This window comes from Chiloscyllium punctatum, chromosome 39 (genome assembly GCF_047496795.1).
Source record: "Chiloscyllium punctatum isolate Juve2018m chromosome 39, sChiPun1.3, whole genome shotgun sequence".
Taxonomy (NCBI): Eukaryota; Metazoa; Chordata; class Chondrichthyes; order Orectolobiformes; family Hemiscylliidae; genus Chiloscyllium; species Chiloscyllium punctatum.
Genome location: NC_092777.1, coordinates 8075338 through 8092632, shown reverse-complemented (window position 1 = coordinate 8092632; position 17295 = coordinate 8075338). Strand labels below are relative to the sequence as shown.

The 17295-nt window shown below is 42.0% G+C and overlaps 1 protein-coding gene across 2 annotated transcripts in view; it reads left to right on the top strand.

Annotated features, from left to right (window-relative positions):
* sap30bp (SAP30 binding protein) overlaps positions 1-14135 on the top strand; it is an 84653-nt gene extending 70518 nt beyond the window's left edge. For both annotated transcript variants that reach the window (XM_072558125.1, XM_072558126.1), the window contains 7 exons: positions 3551-3639; positions 6092-6183; positions 6871-6931; positions 8432-8483; positions 8607-8665; positions 11928-12012; positions 12150-14135. In XM_072558125.1, the coding sequence (XP_072414226.1) occupies positions 3551-3639; positions 6092-6183; positions 6871-6931; positions 8432-8483; positions 8607-8665; positions 11928-12012; positions 12150-12331 (620 nt within the window). In that variant the 3' untranslated portion in view covers positions 12332-14135. The remainder of the gene's footprint in view (positions 1-3550; positions 3640-6091; positions 6184-6870; positions 6932-8431; positions 8484-8606; positions 8666-11927; positions 12013-12149) is intronic.
* Positions 14136-17295: the final 3160 nt, after the last annotated feature.

Below are 17295 nucleotides of genomic sequence, written 5' to 3'. Positions count from 1 at the left end.
CCATCATCACTATTTCATAATTCCAATTCTGCTTTTAAAAAAGCAATTTGAAGTAAAAACCAGTACGAGTAAAATTGACCATGAAACTGTTGGATTGTCATAAAATCTAACTGTTTTACCAATATGCTTGAAGGAAGGAAAACTGCCAATCCTACCTGATCCTGGACCATATGTGACTCCATCCAACTGCATGGTTGACTTAATTCTCCATGAAGTGGCCAGCAAACCAGTTAGTTCTGCCAAGGAAGCAGGACCAGTGGCACTTCTTCTTGGCAACTAGGATGGGCATTAAATACCAGCCTTGCCAGCGAGGTTGGAAAAGAATCTGCTTCAGAATGTTTTAATATTCATTATGTGTAGAGAATATCTCTTCCTCTGGCATATAGATTCAAAATCATTGGCAGATGAGAATATTTTTATTCAGAATTGTCACTCCATAGTTAATTAAGTTGATTCCATGAATAAACTGAGATGTCACATGACACCAGGTTATAATTCAATATTTAAAATCACAGTGTAGAACTTCAGTCAGGGGAATAAAATAACCGAAGAACAGGGAACGCTGGAAATCTGAAACAAAAACAGAAATTAATGGAGAAGCTCAGTCACATCAGTGAAAAGAAAGCAGAGTTCATGTTTCAGATCCAGTGACCCTTCTTCAATACTTGCTTCTTCTTCACAGCTGCTGCCAGATCTGCTGAGTTCCTCCAGCAATTTCTGTTTTTGTTTCAGATTTCCAGCGTTCCCTGTTCTTTGGTTATTTTATTCCCCTGACAAGCTCTGACTGCTCTCTGTCAGGGTTAAATAGAGCACTCTCAGCACAGGCAATGTTAATATCTACTCAGTCATTGTGTTGACAGCAGGCATGCTTCAACCAGCTCCTGAGTCCAGTTTATATTACACAGATCTCCTTTCTTGTGCTTAGCAAGGAACTACTTCAGACATTTCAAGGCTAGATATATAATGGTAAGAAATTCACAAACAGCAGCTTCCTCTGCCTCAACAACATGTCTTCATCCCAAATTCAACGCAGTCCGAATGAACCAGTGCGCTAGTTTCCCTTAACGTTACCATCATGTGAGTTCATGTTAGATTGTCAGCTGGTGCTAAAATAAATATAGAATGTAGTTTCAAGTGAGTGAGACAACTAAGACAGATCCCAGTGTTGTACAGTGACAAAAGCTGACCCCACCAGTGCTATACCCCAGTGTGATTCAGTGGCACAAATGTCCCCAACAGTACTGTTCCCCCACAACACTGACAGACCTGTCCCACCAGTACTATACCCCAGTATTATATAGGCTTCATTTCTCTACTACAGAATGTCAAAGAAATCCTGCTTCTCTGTCACCACACTCAGAGTGAAGAATGTTCTCCTGATTTCAGTTCTAAATGATCTATCCTATATCCTGAAATTGTAACCCCTCGTTTTAGACATCCTACATGAAATGAACATCATGCTTGAATCCAGTCTCTCCAGCCCTGTCTGAATTTTATACATTTCTGTCAGATCCCTTCTCACTTTCCTAAACGTGGTGAATGCAGGCCCAATCTGTATGTCTCCTCATAGGGCAAATCTGCCATTCCAAGAATTAGTATGAGGAACTTTTGCTGCACTTCTTCTTTGGCAAGTGTATTTATTTGATCAGGGAACCAAAACTGCACCAAATACTTCTGGGTTTGGTTTCACAAAGGTCTTGTAAACCACAGCAATACATTCTTGCTCCTATAGTCAAATATTTTTGTAATGACAGCCAACATATCATTCACCCATCTAACTGCCTGTTATCCCTACATGCCTGCTTTCAGTGATTGGTGGACAAGAACATCCCTTTGTACATCAATCTTTCCCAATCCATCACTGTTTAAGTAATATTCTGCTATTCCTGAAGTGGCTAACTCACACTTATCCACTTTGTTCTGTGTCTATCATACATTTGTTCTGTGTCTATCATGTATTTGTTCTGTGTTGATCATGTATTTGCCCTCTCCCTCACCACACACAATTCATCAACAAATATGGGAATGTTATCTGTAAAACCCTCATTCAGATAGTTGCTATCCATTGTGAAGAGCTGGAACCCAGGCACTGATCTGTGTGTTATCATCAGTCACTGCCTCCCAATTCAGAAAAGACTCATGTACTTCAACTCTCTTTTTGTCTGCTGTCAATTCTTAATCCATGGCAGTATATTATCCTCAATCCTGTGTGCTTTAATCTTACACATTTATTAGTCCCACTCTAATTTGGAACTTCATCAAAAACTTCCTAAAAATCCAAATTCATTATCTGCTGGTTCTCTCTTGTCTATTCTACTGGTTAAGTCTTTAAAAATCTCCAGTCGGCTTGTCAAACACGATTTGTCTTCCATAAATCCATGTTGACCTTTTCTAATCTCATTGGTACTTTCTAGATGTCTTGTTGTCACATCCTTTGTAACAGACTTGAGTATTTCACCCACTACTGATTATGCTAACCAGTCTGTAACTAGTCAGTGGCTGTAGTCTGTAGTTAGTTCATACATTTATGCTAACAACACCAAGCTCTGCCTTACACCAGCTCTTGACTCCACTGTTGTCCGATTATCAGCATCCAACCAGCTGCCAATGATGTCTGATTATCCAACATCCAGTTTCAGTCCCCACTGCAAGCTCTGTTCCTGAGCAACTGGCTCCATCTCTGACCTTGGCAACAATCTGACATTAAGTCAATCTGTCACAAACTTTGAGTTTGCACCACCACCTGTTTCCACTCCATACCATTGTTCGACTTGGCCCATGCTCCAGCTAATCTGCTGTTGTGCCTTCATTTCCTCTAGACTTGGCTATTCCAATGCACTCGTAGCTGCTCTCCCACATTCTACTCTACATAAACTTGAGATCATCCAAAGCTCTGCTGTCTTGTGATTTAGCTCACAGCAAGTCCTATTCCCCTGTCACTCCTGTGTTCCCTGATCTAGATTGGCTCCCAGTCAAGTGAGGGCTTGATTTTAAAGTTCTCATCCTTGTTTTCAAATCCATTCACAACCTTGCCCTCTATAACTCTGTAACCTCCTTGAGCCCCATATGCATTGAGATTTCTGCATGCCTTCAGTTCAGATATCTTGCGCAATCCCAATATTCTTCATTGGTAGTGGTGTCTTATGTCCAGACCCTATGCTCTGGAATTTCAACCAAAATTTCCCTCCCCTCTCTCTGCTCTTATAAGATGGTGCTTAAAACACACCTTTTTAATCATAGTGTTGATCAAGCAGTTATTATCTCCTTTTGTGGCTTGCTGTTAAATTTTGCCTTGAGTCATTTCTTGTGGTGAAATTACTATCTAAATACAAATTGTGGTAGAAGGGAAAATAACCATTCAGGATTCTCATCCCTGATCTCTATCCACTGACATCTGCTGAATGGTGAATTTGTGTAGAGATCATGTGAGGTCAAGACTGCATTTGGTTGAGGACTTCCATGTCAATGGCTATGTTGGGGTGGTGTGCTGCATTTTCCTGGTCCCCAGGTGGTATCTAAGATGTTGATGCATCTTTTGTTTTCTTTGCAGCTTCATTTTCAGAAAAAGTGAGGAACATGTCTCCTGATGACATCAGAATGCCTCCCGAACCTTTGGGGAGATGTTCTAACCACTTACAGGTATGAGGCACAGCCAAGGGGTATGAGTCAGGCTGCTGGTATTGTGGGAGCATCAGGTGGTGAAGATGGAATATTGTGTGCTGAGAACTGTTTCTTTGGGGCATGTTATTGTTTGAGCTCGCGACCATATCTGAATGTCAATGGCCTTTTGCAGGAGTGGCTGTATACGGTTCATTGAGAATCTTGTAGGCATGGTTAGGAAACATTAGTCTATTTCCCATTCATGGTGATGAAAATTTAATTCCCGCATACCTTACTTATCCAATTTCTTTCCTTCTCTCCTGCGGCCTAGTCCTGACAATATGTTTGGTAACATGATGGCCATCCCTGTTGTGTGGGCTGGAAAAGTAAGTGCCAGAGAACTGCTTTTAACTTAGAGGGCGAATCACTGCTCAGCCCAAATCAGACTGATGTCACCATCAGTCACTAAGATCATTAACTCCATGACAGTGATATCATTCAATAACCAAGCTCAGATTGACCTTGACCTTTCATCATTCTTTCTGATGTTCTTAAGCTCACCCGACTGTCTCCTTGTCAGGGAGCCACTGCCTTAGATCAGGAATGGCATTCCCAGCTGATCTTATTCTCCCTGCCCCAGCTGTCTTGTGTAGAGTCTCCAACATCTGTTAAAATGCTCCAGCTTTGCTCACTCAGCACACACCAAGAATTGAACCTGGGGCACACTCTAGTTTATCACAGTAAGGACCCTGGAAAATGATCAGAAAATCACAAAAATTGGAATTGCAAAACCTGACTGTCAGCCGTGCCATCAGATGCCTGAGTCCTAAACTCTGGAACACTCTCCCTAATCTTTCTGTCACCTCTTTGGTTAAGCTTCTGATCATTTATCCAAATGTTCCTTTTGTGTCATAGTGGTAGATTGGTCTGATCCATACTTCTGTGCTTAAAGGTACTATATAAATGTAAGTGGCTGTTAATTGTTCTTCTATGAAAAGATTCTGATACAGCTACAGACAGCTTGGATTGTAGTTTACAAATGTTAAAATGCTTTAGGAGTGTCTGCCTCAATCTTTCTGTCAACATTACCTAAACACACCCACAAGCTCCAAGATTGCAATGTTTGCAATGAGTAATAGTTTGACCATTAGTGTACCAGACAAGTATGGCTGGGTAAACATGTCCTGTTATATCAGACATCCAAAACAAAGTTCAGTTTTTTGCAGGAGATGGAGAGATGGCCTCATCACCTCATCACACACAGTCAACACATCGGTAGACTTGAAGGATAAAGACCAGAAATCAATGCTGAAAGGGTTGGCACCAGCCATTGTTGGTTATGGAGACCACTGACTTAGTCCATTCCCAAACAGAAATTGCTCAGGACGGGTCAACTACATAGGTCGTAGATTCATTGGCCGAGCTGATGTGTTTTTCTGCATGTGTTTCATCACCTCACTAGGTGACGTCAGTGTCGGACCAATGCCCACTGCTATAGAGCATCATTCTCTAATTCAAGAATCATTTCTATTTTGAAGAAACTGCCGTCATATTTGGTTACTTCTTGCCCCTTTGGGTCCTTTTCAAGTGAGAATCTGTATTGGGGTTAGGAAGGTCCAGAATCAGCCCAGGTTCCTGTTGCTGATCATAGTGCTGCAAAGTGTACAGTGCTGCAAAGGATACATAGCTGACTGAGCGATTAGGTTGTTTTTAGGATTAACTTTGATGTTGTCTGATCTCCAGTGAGGCAGAGAAGGCCCTGGCTCACAGCAAAGCCAGGGTTAATCCTGGGAAAACTTTGTGTGTATCGACAGTCCCTTGAATTGAGAAGGACGCCTGTTGGGATAGATGATTCTTTCAATGACTGATGAGCTCAATTTTAAATATTTCTGCATCTGGGAGGGTAGCATGTTGTGTGGGAAAGGGAGTATGCAGCCCTGGATTGGCTTCCTTCTTGTTCCTCTGTCATCACTGAAGCTTGAAGTTGTTTGGGCCTTGGTGGGTCAAGAGATGCCATGCTGAGCAACCAGCAGCTTTCTCCTCCCAGTTAATGATGTGAATGTATCTGTACTTTAGAGCGACCTTGAGCATATCCTTATTTTATCCTTTGGCCTCCCTTTGAACTTTGGCCAAGAGAGAGCTGAAAAAAAGAGAACCGGATGGAGGCAGTTCCAGACACAGTGGCCTACCCATTGGAATTGGTTCTTAAGGAGCAGGGCTTCAGTGCTGGTAGATGCAACTTCACAGAGGTCCAACACATTGATCCTTCCATTAAGCATTGATGTAGGCACTGCTGCTGGAAACTCTTAATGATCTCAGTCTGACATTTGGTAAATGGCCCAAGTCTCTCTGCAAGGAGGGTGGTCAGCCCAACACCCCTATCAACCGAGGTCTTTAGTGACTTTCAAAGGTCCCTTGGTGTATTTACAGGAAAACTGTCAAGTTGCCCATTGAGTGTTGATCACTGATGGTTGTTCCATTATCTTCCCAGGAGAAAATTCAGAAGCTGTACGACAGAAAGCTGAATGAAGGTCTCGACATGAACAACATTATTCAGAGAAAAAAGGAGTTCCGCAACCCCAGGTCAGTGCATGTACTGAATTTCAGTGCAAGGCTGACTCTTTCAAGGCAAAGAGAATCAACAGGACTCATTGTTCTCTGACTGTAACTTAGAGCAGGACTTGCTGCTCTCTGGTTTAGAAGAAGGGTCACTGCTGACTGACTTGTTTCGGGGCAAGGTCAGTGCCATCTAGCTGTGGTTTTGAGGAGGGGTCACTACTGTCTGGCTGGTCTAGAGAAGGGGTTACCGTTGTCTGACTCTAGTGACAACATCATTGTTTTACTGTGGTTTAGAAGAAAGGTCATTGCTGTCTGACTGTGACGTTGAGGTTGGGTCACTGCTGTCTGAATATGGCATAGAGAATGGGTACCTGCTGTCTGACTGGTTTAGAGAATGAATTGCTAATGTCTGACTGGTTTATAGAATGAGTCACTTGTGTCTGACTGTCGTTTAGAGGACTATCTGAACGATTTAGAGAAGACATTTCTGATTCTCTGTAATTTAGAGGGGGATTCACTGCTTCCGACTGGAATTTAGGAGAAAGATCACTGTTCTCTTGATTGGGATTTATGGGAGAGGTTGCCCTTAACTGATTCTAGTTGTGATGGAGCAATTAGCCTTGCGAATTTCCTTTCCTTTCACGAGTCTGTTGGATTATTTGATTTCTGTACAGTTGGTGCCTTTTAAGTTTCCTGCTCTGTCTCTTTCAGCATTTATGAAAAACTGATCCAGTTCTGTGGCATCGATGAACTTGGTACAAACTATCCAAAGGTACATGTTTAGCTCATCAGTACAGATATTGCTGACAGTTTACACTATATCTCAGTTCCCTTGATTGTGAATCTTGGATAATGGCAACAGACTCTGAGAGGATGCAATAAGGCATAGTCAAAATAAGAACAGTATGAGGTTAATCAGGAAAAGAGGATTTGTTAACAGAGACCTGCATTTAAAAGTTTCAAGGTTGGTTGAGTGACTTGGGGAGATGAACGTAGAAATTGGAACTGTACAGCACAGTACAGGACCTTCAGCCCACAATGTTGTGCCGATCATTTATCTTAGTCTAAGATCAAACTAACCTAAACATCCCGCAATTTATTTCCATATATGTACTTGTCCAGCAGTCGCTTACATGTCCCTAATATTTCTGACTCCACTACCACCACTGGCAGTGCATTCCATGCACCCATCACTTTCTGTGTAAAGAACCTAACTCTGACATCTCCCCTATACCTTCCTCCAATCACCTTAAAATTATGACACCTCATGACAGCCATTTCTGCCCTGGGGAAAAGTCTCTAGCTATCTACTCTATCTATACTTCTCATTACAACTTGTTCACCTCAACCAAGTCACCTCTCTTCCTCCTCCTCTCCAGTGTGAAAAGCCCTAGCTCACTCAACCTCTCTATAAAACATGCCCTCCAATCCAGACAGCATCCTGCTAAATCTCCTCTGCACCCTCTATAAAGTTTCCACATCCTTCCTGTATAAGGCGACCCGAACTGGACACAATATTTGAAGTGTGGTCTCGCCAGGGTTTTATAGAACTGCAGCAAAACCTCGCGGTTCTTAAACTCAGTCCTCCTGTTAATGAAAGCCAAAACAGCATACACTTTCTTAACAACCCTATCAATTTGGGATGTTCCTCAGGATAGAAAAACTCAAGTTGGGCGATTTCTTGATGACATAAGAGGATGTTTTTCCTTGTGGGGGAGACTAGAAATAAAATGGCCACCCATTTAAGACTGCAATGAGAATTTTTCTTTCTCAGAGGGTCATCATTTGGAACACATTCTTTTTCCCAGAGAGCAGTGGAAGTGGTGGAATCATTGAATATTTTAACAACAGAGTTGAGACTAACAGTTAGGGTCGGCGAGAAAGTAGAGTTGAGGCCACAATTTGATCAGCTACAATCTTATTAGATGGTGGAGCAGGCTGAAAAAGCAGTTGACCTACTCTGTTCCTAATTCCTATGCTCATGTATGTTTGTCCATTGCTGTAATCCACGGTATTGAAATTAACCAAGGAAGAGTAAGGAAAGGGTACTCCATGAAAGCAGAAAGTTTCCACGTGAAGGAGAAGTCACTCGTGCAAGTGATATCTCATTTATTTATTCAAAGTTTTATTCATTCAGTTTAGAAAACCTTTTCTTTATTATTGTAAACTGAGAGATTTCCTTATTTGGCTTCTAGACTTCAGTCCAATGAGCCTGGAAACATAATGCCCAGTGGTGTATCTCTGTATGTTTAATATGTGACTTTCTCCACAGGACATGTTTGACCCCCATGGATGGTCAGAGGATTCATACTATGAGGCGTTAGGTAATGTTTTATTAGAAGCCATAGCAAGCACTGCCTGGCGTACACGTGTGTCTTAGTCACTTTTTGTACATTGACAATGCCAAATGTTGACCCATTCTCACACCCCAACTCCTCTTTTTCCAGCCAAGGCTCAGAAAATAGAAATGGACAAAATCGAGAAAGCCAAGAAGGAACGGACAAAGGTGAGTGAACCTCAGGCTGGACTGCACCGTTGGACAGAAAATGGCAAGGCTAGCTTCAAACTAAGATGTCATTTCCTTGGCCACAATAATGTCCCTTAATTCCAATGCCAGTACATTCAGCTCTCCATAATGTGGGTTAAACAATATCCAAGGCTGGTACTGATGCCCAAACTTCACTGGTAACCCTCGATAATATCATCTATCAGGCTGTTCAAATATGGTAGGGTACATTATTGTCCAATCCTATTGTCATCTAACATCAATGCAGGCACTCTTCCCAGGAAGTGGGAAGTTGAGTATGGAACCTGTAGAGATCGGAGAGGTGCTAACTGAACATTTCTCATCAGTGTTCACTCAGGAAAAGGAGAATATTGTAGAGGAGAAGAATGAGGTACAAGATATTAGACTAGAAAGGATCGAGGTTAGTTACGCACAGGTGTTATCAATTCTAGAAGGAAAGAATAAAGTCCCCTGGGCAGGATGGGATTTATCTGAGGATTCTCTAGGAAGCTAGGGAGGAGATAGCAGAGCTGTTGGCTTTGGTATTTGAGCCATCATTATCTACAGGTTTAGTACCTGAGGACTGGAGGATTGCAAATGTTGTGCCATTGTTCAAGAAGGGCAGCAGAGATGACCCAGGTAATTATAGACCAGTGAGCCTTACTTCTGTTGTAGGAAAGGTTTTGGAAAGGATTGTAAGAGATAAGATTTATAATCATCTAGCAAGCAACAATTTGATTTCAGATAGTCAACATGGTTTCGTCAAGGGCAGGTCATGTCTCACAAACCTCATTGAGGTTTTTGAGAAGGTGACCAAGCATGTAGATGAGAGTAGGGCAGTTGACATGTTATACATGGACTTCAGTAAAGCCTTTGATAAGGTTCCACATGGTAGGCTCTTGGAGAAAATGCAGAGGCATGGAATTGAGGGTGATTTAGCAACTGGATTGGAAACTGGCTTTCTGGAAGGAGCCAGCGAGTGTTGGTTGATGGAAAATATTCAGCCTGGAGTCCGGTTACTAGTGGTGTGCCACAAGGATCTGTTTTGGGACCACTTCTGTTTGTCATTTTTATATATGACTTCGATGAAGGCATAGATGGATGGATTAGTAAATTTGCAGATGACACTAAAGTTGGTGGAGTCGTGGGCAGTTTGGAAGAATGTTACAGGTTGCAGGGGGACTTGGATAAACTGCAGAATTCGGCTGAGAGGTGGCAAATGGAGTTCAATGCAGCTAAATGTGAGGTGATGCACTTTGGGAAGAATAACAGGAAGGCAGAGTACTGGGTCAATGGAAAGATTCTTGGTAGTGTGGATGTGCAGAGGGATCTTAGAGTCCATGTGCATAGATCCCTGAAAGTTGCCACCCAGGTGGATAGTGCTGTGAAGAAGGCATACAGTGTGTTAGATTTCACTGGTAGAGGGATTGAGTTCTGGAATCGCAATATCATGCTGCAACTATGCAAAACACTGGTGCGGCCACACTTGGAATATTGTGTACAGTTCTGGTCGCCCCATTACAGGAAGGATGTGGAAGTATTGGAAAAGGTGCAGAGGAGATTTACCAGGATGTTGCCTGATCTGGAGGGAAGGTCTTATGAGGAAAGGCTGAGAGACTTGGGTCTGTTCTCATTGGAAAGAAGAAGGCTAAGAGGGGATTTGATAGAGACATACAAGATGATCCGAGGATTAGATAGGGTAGGCAGTGAAATTCTTTTTCCTTGGATGATGACGTCAGCTTGTACCAGGGGACATAACTACAAATTGAGGGGTGATAGATTTAAGACAGATGTCAGAGGAAAGTTCTTTACGCAGAGAGTGGTAAGGGCATGGAATGCTCTACCTGCTAATGTAGTCAACTCAGCCACATTAAGGAGATTTAAACTATCCTTCGATAAGCACATGGATGATGATGGGATGGTGTAGGGGGACGAGCTGAGAATAGTTCACAGGTCGGCGCAACATCGAGGGCTGAAGGGCCTGTTCTGCGCTGTACTGTTCTATGTTCTATGAAGCATTACTGGATGATGTTCAGGAATTCAAACACACACTCCCAAACTAGCATTACAAGTGAAGCTACTGGATTACTAGCATCAAGTTCTATCACAGATAGTGTCATAATCAGCTGGGAGTTTAAGATGTTTAAATCAGGATCTTTTGGACTCCCTTCATTTCAGAGCTTCCCTCCCACTGATCCACAAAGTGTTTCTGTCCATGCCACGATCTGTAAGTTTGTTTTGATTTCTGCAGTTGCTACTTCTCCCAGCTCTCAGAAGGCAACAGAATGACATAATGTGAAAAGTTGCTTTTGAACTTTAACTGCTGAGTAAAATTATTAGATGTTAGAAGAACCCACATGTAGTGGCTGCAACACCATTGTTTTCTTGCAGTGGCTGTTGCTCGCTCTTCATGAGAAATCCGATTAGATATAACTTACAGAATATTTCCATCGTTAGTGGGAAATAAAGAAAAAGACATTTGTTTTGGAGCTTGACAGGAAGTTCCCTAATTTGAAAAAAATTATAGTTTCTAAGTTCTTTCAAAGCTCCTTAAACTCTTATATCTTAGATCACTGTCATTGGTGAGTTGTAACTCCACATATTGCCACATTGTCTATCCTGGGCATAAAATCCAGAAATAAAAGCCTTTGGTGCACAGCCAAGAAACTAAATTTGACATTTGCTTTTAAGTTCCTTTCTGTAAGAGGCTCTAAACAACATGCCCCGCCCCATTTAAATTATGAAACATGAAATCCAAGTAATTGCTGTAACTGAAAACCTGCTTATATATTTGAAGTAGACTGTTTATTCTAATTCCTTGAGTAGTTAAAATGATAAAACATCACAATTCTTTAAAGTTCACTGTTCATTTGTGGATAACTTACAAGCAGTGCCAGTATGTAAAAGCAAAATAATGGGAATGTTAGAAATCTGAAATAAAAGCAGTAAATGCTCAGAAGGTCAGCATGCATTCCCTGATGCCTGAGAGGAAGCAGTTTGATTTCTGTTAAAATATCAGTTGTGGAGTGGCAAAGTGAATAAGTTTCACAGAGCCTGTTGAAACAGCCCTACAGGGGTGTGTACAAAAAGCAAGAGTCCAAGAACCCAGTTGAGAAGCTCTTTCCCCTCTCTCAAATCCTTGTACACTAAAAGAATAAAGTGCTCCACTACATCTATGCTATAGCTCTCATGTCTTTCTGTAACTCGCCTGCAGATTTGTTCTGCTATATCTTTGTTGATTCATTTCTCATCTTTTTGTTAGATTGAATTTGTGACCAGAACAAAAACAGGAACCAACACCAGTTCTGGTACAGGCACAACAACCACATCAAGTACAGCCGTGGCAGGTAACTCAGGATGATGGGGATACAATACAAATGGGTATCAGTTCACCGTGTATGCAGTCAGGGCTGATGATGCAGTCAGCACTTCTACTGCAAGCAGATCTCCTCGTTGACTTGCCTTCTCTCCTTTCTCTCCATAGATTCTCAGAAAAGGAAGAGTAAATGGGACTCCGCAGTACCCGTGACGACAATAGCTCAGCCGACAATCATCACTACTACCGCAACACTGCCAGGAGTCGTCACGGTAACAACCAGTGCCACTGGAGCAAAAACCACAGTCATCTCAGCTGTGGGCACCATTGTCAAGAAAGCTAAGCAATGAGCCTAGTCCAGGAGCACCGTCTCTGAACAGTTGCAGAGCTTAAGACCCTGTGGGACCAGACTCATACTCAAGAACTTATTTTTCCCTCCTTGCAGCTACTAAATCTCAGCTCTGAACAGCTGTGTCATAAACAGCTTGGAACAGTCCTTGACTACCCAATTTGGGGGGTTCATCATGTCCTATAATCAATCAACTTAAAATACGTTGTACAGCCTGGGGAGTAGTGGCTGGAATTTCAATGCTGCAAGGTCTGAACTGTATATATTTATATAAATATAGTGATCTGTAATTGACCAGAGGGGATTGAAGCGTGAAATAGGTTCACTGGACAAGAAGTGAAGTTGAGTTTTATTTGGGAAGGGGAGGGGCAACACAACAGGTCATTTGGTGATCACTGAAGTCCAGAAATCAACTACATGTGTCTGAATATTGATCATGCTTTCTGCCTGTCTCGCACTGTAGGCTGTTGCACTTGTGTTGTAAACTGTGGGTGAGTAAACACACACTGCACACTGGTGTATGATTATGATTGTAAACTGCTGGCAATGTGGAAACACAAATAAAAGCTTCTTTCTTGTTCTTCTGAATCTGTATTCTGTCTTCCACCAAGCCTGTGATCTGATCTTTGTCAGAATTGTTGAAATTTTGTTTTTTGACAATTTTGTATATTACTGTTTCAATTGCCTGCTGTTACTGGGATATTACTAACAGTCCTTTAGAGACTCACCCCAAGTGTGAGTTCAGACAGAGTATTAACAGGCTGTTTGATTCTGGGAGCCATCACAACTGAGTCCTCACCTGGTGTCAACCTACAGTCTCTTTCCTACAGGGGGAAGGAGATGTTGCAGATTTCTTTTACCCCTCCTTGCCCTAGTGGCACAGAGGGGAACTGCCCTCTCCTCCTGTTCAAACTGGGATCAGGTAACTTCCTTCAGGCCAGGAATTGCACCTTGGACGTAAGAACATGGGAATTGCTAAATTATAAAAGACCAAGATTTGTCAAGTGCACTGCTTAGCATCCTGGTAGTCACTAAGCACAGTGTTATAATGTTAGTGATTAATCACAGAATCAAGCTTGATCATTCATCCAGACAAGAGGTGAGAAAAATTTCAGTGGTGAAGAGCTTTTTAAATCATAGGTCTAAAGTCTTCACAACCCAATGCTGTACATTCATGTCTCAAATTCCTCAGATTCTTTATCCCAATATAGCATTTTCCTAATTTCTGTCAAACTTGAATCTTAATATTATTAGTATCAACATTGTTGTGAGACAGAGTGTTCTCCTTAGATTGGCCTTTGAATTTACCCACATTATTTAGAATCCATAAAGCAACTTTGCTTAATGGAGAGAAGCAGAGACTGAGACTACAAAGAGAAAAGCCATTTTTGGCCATCCATTCACCCCTTCAACCATTATGATTGCTGTTTTGGTACTGCATTTCCACACAGCTGTGTTTGTTTGAGGTTTGACGTACATCTTTGTGCTAACGGACATCTTGATCAGGTCCCTGTTTAATTGTTAATGAAGCTATGTTGAAAAACTCTTGCTCATTGTTGTCTTCACTTGTGGGCAAGGAGGTGACCACTTCCTTGGTCTAAGCAGCTGTACAGTCATCTTCAACACTCACCACCCAGCCACAAATGATGGAGGGGTGGCTGCTGTGACTACGCAGTGGGTTCGCCAACTCTGATTGGTCCAGTCCTGCATAGCTTGGAATGCAAGGGGAAAAATAAAACAAGTTTTTATTTGTGATATTTGATGTTATCATTGAGCCAGTATTAAAGTTTATAATCATTTCTGAATTACCTGTGTTTTTTGTTTAATCTTTAGTATACAGGATGAGGCAGTGCAGTGCCAGACAAGAGGTATAATAACCAGAATGCAATGCAGTGGGGTTGACCAAGTTCCAAAATGCTGGAAAGCTCTGTCTTCACATTTTCTCATGTGGACATTATGAAAGAGGGACCATTAATTTATATCGTGCTTTACGTGATGTACGGGTTTGCCAATGTGTGGTAATGTAGAGAAATGCAGCAAGATCCATCAGCCAGCAATGTCATGACCAGAAAGAGTGTTTTCTTTCATAATGTTAATTAATACATATTGGCCAGGACACAACAAGGAGCTCCCCTACCCCACAGATAGTGCTATGGGATCCTTTGTGTCTGGGAAAGCATGCTGGGCCTCTGATTAATGTCACACCTCAATCACTAACACTGACAATGATGCAGAATTTCAATATTAAATGAAAGGAACTCATGGATTTTATTGTCATAAAGACTCAGACCATTTTATTGGTTGATTTTGCCATGTCCCCACTTCCACTAGCCAATGGGTTAAACATCCTTTAAAGGGTCCCCAGTTCCAATCCTGAACTTGCATCATTGTCTCATTTCTGTCCAACCTCCCTCAAGCTGCTTCTGAGATCATCTTTACCATGGGGCCCACTGAAATGGGTCACTCAACCCCATTGTCACTAAACTACTTACTACCTAACTTCCCCTTTGGACATACGTGTTAGCCAATATTGTTAACAGCTTTGATTATTTGGGTGTTGTCATTTTCTCCTTTGAATGTGTAATCATCAATTGCTTGTCAAAAAAAAGCCATTGACCCCATGTCCTTGCAGCATACCATCCAATGTCCCTTTCCTCTCGTAAACCTTTGAAGATGTCAGCTCAAAGGTCTGTGCCCATCTTTTCTGGAACTCCATGTTTGAATCTCTCCAATTAGGTTTCCACCCCTGCAACAATACGGATAAAGCTGTTTAATATTAAAAGCTTACAATTAACCTCTGACTTTAACAAAGTAAACATTTCATTCCCAAGCTGTCTGCAACCTTTAGCATTGTTGACCACATCATCTCCTCTATCTCCATTTGGGTGAAAGTACTCTCAACTGGTTCTATTCTAACTCTGATGACAGCAAAGAGAATCACTTGCAATGATTTCTCCTCTTGTTCCTTCACGTTATATCTAGCATTCCCCAAAGATCTGCCTTAGCTGCCTCCTAGTTCTCATTTGTGTGTTGCCCCACCCCCAGCAAGATCATCCAAAAATACAGAGTTTTCACACTCACAACACCCAGCTCTACCCACCACCAACTCTCTCAACTCCTGTACCATAGTAAAATCACCAAACTGCTGATTTGATATCAAATGCAAAATAAACAGAAATTCCTACCAGTTAAATACTGGAGCGATTGAAGCATTTATTCCAATGAAGACAAGTGTGCCAAATACCTTCACTACCCCATCTGTATGCGAGAATGCTTTCAAGGAAGTATGAACCTGCACCCCACATCCCTCTGTTTAACAACGCTTCCCAGTGCCCTACCATTAACTGTGCAAGCCCTGCCGTGGTTTTCCTTACTAAAATGCAACTGCTTGCATTCACTTAAATTAAAATCCATCTGCCACTTCTCAGCATATTAGCCCAACTGATCGAGATCCCATTGTACTCTTAGATAGCATTCTTCATTGTCGAGTTTTGAGAAGGTTTGTGTTTCAGGTTGAGGTTCTGGATGTAAGTTTGCTCACTGAGCCTTAAGGTACGTTTTCAGATGCTTCGTCGCCATACTAGGTAACATCCGCATCAGCGAGCCTCTGGTGTTCGTGACCTGCTTTCTTTTCTTGTGTTTAAGTGGCATTGGGTTGTTGATGTCATTTCCTGTTCTTTCTCTCAGAGTAGTAAATGGGGTCCAAGTCGATGTGTTTGTTGATAGAGTTCCAGTTGGAATGCCATGCTTCTAGGAATTCTTGTGAGTGTCTCTGTTTGGCTTGACCTAGGATGGATGTTTTGTCCCAGTCGAAGGGGTGTCCTTCCTCATCTGTATGTAAGGATACTCGTGAGAGTGGATCATGTCTTTTTGTGGCTAGCTTTTTGCTTGTTTGTCCAATACAGTGTTTGTAACAGTTCTTGCAAGGTAGTTTGTAAATGACATTAGTTTTGCTTGTCTGTATGAGATCTTACAAGTTCATTAGCTGCTGTTTTAGTGAGTTGGTGGGTTTGTGGGTGACCATAATGCGAAGAGTTCTGAGTAGTCTGGCAGTCATTTCTGAGATGTCTCTGATGTAGGGGAAGGTGGCTAAGGTTTCAGGATGTGTGTTGTCTGCTTGTTTGGGTGTATTGCTGAGAAATTGACGGAATGTGTTAATTGGGTACCCGTTCTTCCTCTGCTCTTCATAGTTCCTCTGTGCTGTAGTGTGTGGTGGCTCGTTGAAACAATGTGCTAATGCAGCTTCATTTGTGGATGTTGAGATGATTGTCTATGTAATTCAGTATTTGGTCCGTATGTGTTGTTTCCTGTAGTCGTTGGTTTGAAGTTCCCCATTGGCTGTTCGCTCCACTGCAACATCTCAGAATGGCAGTTTGTTGGTGTTCTCCTCCTCTTTAGTGAAATTTATGCCAATAAGGTTATTATTGATGGTCTTGAAGATTTCCTCTAATTTGTTTCGTTTAGTGATGACAAAGGTAGCAGACCCAAAGTTTGGGTTGGATGGTTGGCAGATCTGTTTGTTCGAGTCTCCGCATTACTGTCTCTGCTAAGAACCCTGATATTGGAGATCCCATGGGTGTTCTGTTGGTTTGTCTGTAGGTTTTATTATTGAAAGTGAAGTGGGTGGTAAGGCATAGGTCCACTAGCTTGATGATGATGTCCTTGCTGATGAAGTTGGTGGTGTTTGTTATATGCGCCTTTGGTTGTTCTAATAGTGTAGTCAGTGTTTCCTTGGCCAGGTTGATGTTGATGGATGTGAACAGGGCTGTTACATCAAAGGAGATCATTATTTCATCCTCTTCTATCTTGGTGTCTTTGGTGTTCAGGAATTCTTGGGTGGAATGGAGGGAGTGGTGTGAGCCTTCTACTAAGTGTTTTAGTCTCCTTGGCTAATCTTTATGATGGTGTTCCAGGTAGTGAGACTATGGGTCTGAGGGGGGGGCTCCTGGTTTGTGAATTTTGGGT